The following is a 3,520-nucleotide window of genomic DNA, read 5'->3' as shown; positions in this document are numbered from 1 at the left end:
CGTGAAAATGAATCTTTACCTTGTTTTATGTTTTAGAATAAAAGTTAAGGTTTTTTTGGTTGTTTATTTGTTCACTTGGTCTTCCCAATACTGCATTTGGAGTATTGGTGTATCAACCATGTACATTGATTGTACACGGTTGTACAAACATTATTACTGTATGTAGTTTGATACAGTAAGACTGTTAACCTGAATTATTTAATTATGAATATTTGATTAAAATATTATTATACAGTCTTCATTATATCAGTCTTAAAATAAAGCCTTTTTCTGTTTCTCAGCAGGACTTTCTAGCTCTTTTCCCTACTCCAGAGAATATCACTTTGTGAACCAGAGAAGGAGCTGGACTGAAGCTCAACGTTGCTGCAGAGAAAATTTTACTGACATGGTCATCATCTTCAACAGTGACATCAATAGAGGTGGGAATCACCATACACCCCACGATACGATATTATCACAATACTTAACTCACGATACGATATTATTGCGATTTTTTATATATATATATATATATATATATTTGCAATATTCTGGGTATTGCAATACGATATTCTGTGATTTATCACATATTTTTTCTACTGCAGATTTTGTCCATAAAGGTAAACTTTATCAATATTCATTTTATCTAATAATAAAGTCTCACACTCAGTCTTTCTCTCATGTCAGTCAGTTTTATTGCTGACAAAGTGAACGGTTTGTATAGCAGTCTAGTAACCAACTTAACTGAACGTAACTATCTGGTACAATTATAGCTTAAAACAAAATATAATTTTACATTAAATAAAAAAGTTTTAAATTTAAATAAAATAAAACATTTCTTAAATTAAAATAAGTAAACTGTCCTGTTTGTTGCTGCCCTAAAAAGTTAAACACATTTGGACAGTGAAGCAATGTCAGCATTCTTGCTCAGAAAAAGGAGCTGATCAACATGCTCTGAAGTCAGAGTGCTCCGTTTTGCTGTGACGATGTCTCCAGCGGTTGAGAAGACTCTTTCAGCCGAGACACTAGTACCTGGGATACAAAGGTATCTTTTTGCCAGTGTGGCCAGGAAAGGATAGACTTCCTCATGGGATTTCCACCAGCTTAGTGGGTATTCTGTGAGTGCCAGTGACGTGACCTCCTGGTATCTTTTCACCTCCTCCTCAGCTGTGGCAGATAATGATTTTGGTGGGGCTCCAACATCACCATAAGTCTGACCAAGCAAGTCTGTTAACCCACAAGACTTCCTCATCTTGGCTGGTATGAGAGGGGGTCTGAGATTTTGTTCAGTCTCGTCAGGTTTCTCATGATGTTCATGGGCTTCTGGCTCACAGATGGGCTGCTGCCTCTTTTCTTCCTGTAGAAAACCCACACACATACAGAGAGAGGAAGAAAATAAATATTTCATATCTTTTAGTATGCAGTAATATGTTAGCAAATTATAATTAATGTATTTAATTGTTAAATAGAATATTACCAATATGACAAAAATATCACCGATCTACTAATATTGTAAGTAAGTTATTTAAATTATAACACCAGAATGTTTGCTTACCTGAAGGGTTATAGCCTCAGCAACCACTCTGGCATAGGTTTCCTGTCTTTCCTCCAGTGACAGGAACGGCAGGGTTTTAAAGCGTGGGTCGAGAGCTGATGCTGTGTAGAGGGTGTTCCTCTCGACTGTGCTGGCATATCTCTTCTTAAGATCTTGACTGATACTTTGCTTGATGTTTCTGACCAGCGCTGTGTCACCAATGTTGTCTTGGGTGTCGTGCAACAGCTGTGCTAGCAGCGGTGCTACGAGAGACAGAGTAGGATTCTTTTCCTCAGACATCACAGTAGTCGCGACTTGCATTGACTTCAAGGCCCGGACAATTTCTTCAGTGTTCCCAATATCCGTCTCGTTTAGAGTAAAGATATCTGTGCTACTCTTTCTGACTTCGGGAGACAGCAGCGCTGCACAAATCGCAGGTTGTTGTTCAAGGAAATGCTGGAGCATGTCATAAGCACTGTTCCATCTCGTGCAGACGTCGGTCTTGAGCTTGTGAGTCGGGAGCTGTAACATTTTCTGTTTTTGCTCCAGAGCGTGGTTTGCCACTGTGCTTCTATTGAAAAACCCAGTTATGCGCCGCACTCTTCCCAAGACCCTGGCTACTGCAGGCAGGTTTAATAAGGCTCGTTGTGATGCCAGATTGAGCGTATGGGCGAAACACTTCACATGCAGGTATCCCGCTAGCTGAGTGGCAATTGTCATATTAGAAGCATTGTCGGTGACAACCACCAGATTTTTGTCGGCAATCCCCCATTCCTGTGCTGCATTTTGCAGGAGATTTGCAATGTTTGCTCCGGTGTGACTTTCATGTAATGTTCGAGTTTGGAGAACGTAAGACAGCAGTTGCCAGTCCGCTGTGAGATAATGAGCTGTTATAGTCACATATGAATCCACAGCCCGCGAGGTCCATGCGTCACAAGTTAATGCAACCCTTTCTGCTGTGCTCAAACTTTCCTCAACTTTACGCTTCACATCTATGTAGAGATTGGGTACGGCTGTGTCTGCGAAAAAACGTCGTGATGGTATCACATACCTGGGTTCCAGCATCTTGATCATGTAAGAAAAGCACTTGTTTTCCACAATGTTGTAAGGACGCAGGTCTTTGCAGATGAAGTACGTGATAGATTGTGTTATTTTCTTAGCTCGCTCTGAATTGGGAGATAGCTTTGCTAAGCTAAGAGTCCAGCGTTGGTTGATTTTTCAGTGGAGCTGATTCAGAGCTAGCTTTCCCGTCCGCGGTTAATGCTATCTTTGGATGGTGCCGTGTAAGATGGGCCCTCATGTTCGTAGTATTCCCAGAGTACTTTATTTTCATATGACACACCTTGCAAATCCCGTGTGTCATATCCATCTCATTTGTTCCATCCTTGTTAAAAAATCCAAAGTACGTCCAGACATTTGATTTAAACGCAGATGGCGCTTTCCTGATCTCTTTTTCTTCCTCCATCTTTGTTTGATCTATTTTCCCATGTGCTGACCTAACCTCTGCTGACCTCACTAGAGAAAAAACTCAACCGCACCATCTGGTGGACTGGAAGTTTTTGGAACAAAATATCAATATCTGCTGTCCCTGTATCGATGCATTATTAGCAAACAAAATATCGCGATACTACGCAGTATCGATTTTTTTCCCCACCTCTAGACATCAATGAGTTGCTTATGACAATGGTACAAAACAGAAATGACATCAATGTTGCTGGGGCATGGATAGGGCTCTATGATAATGTTTACAGCTGGAAGTGGTCCAGGGGGGATAAGAGTATTTATATTGATGGCAAACATGAATTTTTGACCTGGTTTAAAGGTCAGCCAAACAATTTAAATGGAAATCAACACTGTATGGTAACTGAAGGAACAAAAGAGTTGAACGATGCGCCTTGTGATACTCCTTACCCTTTCCTGTGTTTTGATGGTAAGAAAAAGTCTAAGGACTTATCCCTACCAGTTTAAGATAACATGAGCACGATGCACCTGTTCTGACACCTGTTT

General features: G+C 40.4%; 1 protein-coding gene across 1 annotated transcript; it reads right to left on the bottom strand.

The window, feature by feature from the left end:
* Window positions 1-865: 865 nt before the first annotated feature.
* LOC113014307 (zinc finger BED domain-containing protein 1-like) lies at window positions 866-2,233 on the bottom strand. The gene is made up of 2 exons (XM_026155739.1): window positions 1,535-2,233; window positions 866-1,336 (listed from the first exon to the last, which is right to left on the bottom strand). Exons 1-2 carry the CDS (start codon window positions 2,231-2,233, stop codon window positions 866-868), a joined length of 1,170 nt encoding a protein of 389 aa, XP_026011524.1.
* Between the last annotated feature and the right edge of the window lie 1,287 nt (window positions 2,234-3,520).

This window comes from Astatotilapia calliptera, chromosome 22 (genome assembly GCF_900246225.1).
Source record: "Astatotilapia calliptera chromosome 22, fAstCal1.2, whole genome shotgun sequence".
In the NCBI taxonomy this organism is placed as follows: Eukaryota; Metazoa; Chordata; class Actinopteri; order Cichliformes; family Cichlidae; genus Astatotilapia; species Astatotilapia calliptera.
This window is presented reverse-complemented; position numbering and strand designations above follow the sequence as displayed.

Bases quoted from the DNA above. Each gene is read 5' to 3' on its own strand.
- LOC113014307 (XM_026155739.1), bottom strand. From the start codon at position 2,233: ATGACAATTGCCACTCAGCTAGCGGGATACCTGCATGTGAAGTGTTTC. The intron at 1,337-1,534 runs GTAAGCAAACAT...GGTTTTCTACAG, and splicing joins CTGAGGCTATAACCCTTCAG to GAAGAAAAGAGGCAGCAGCC.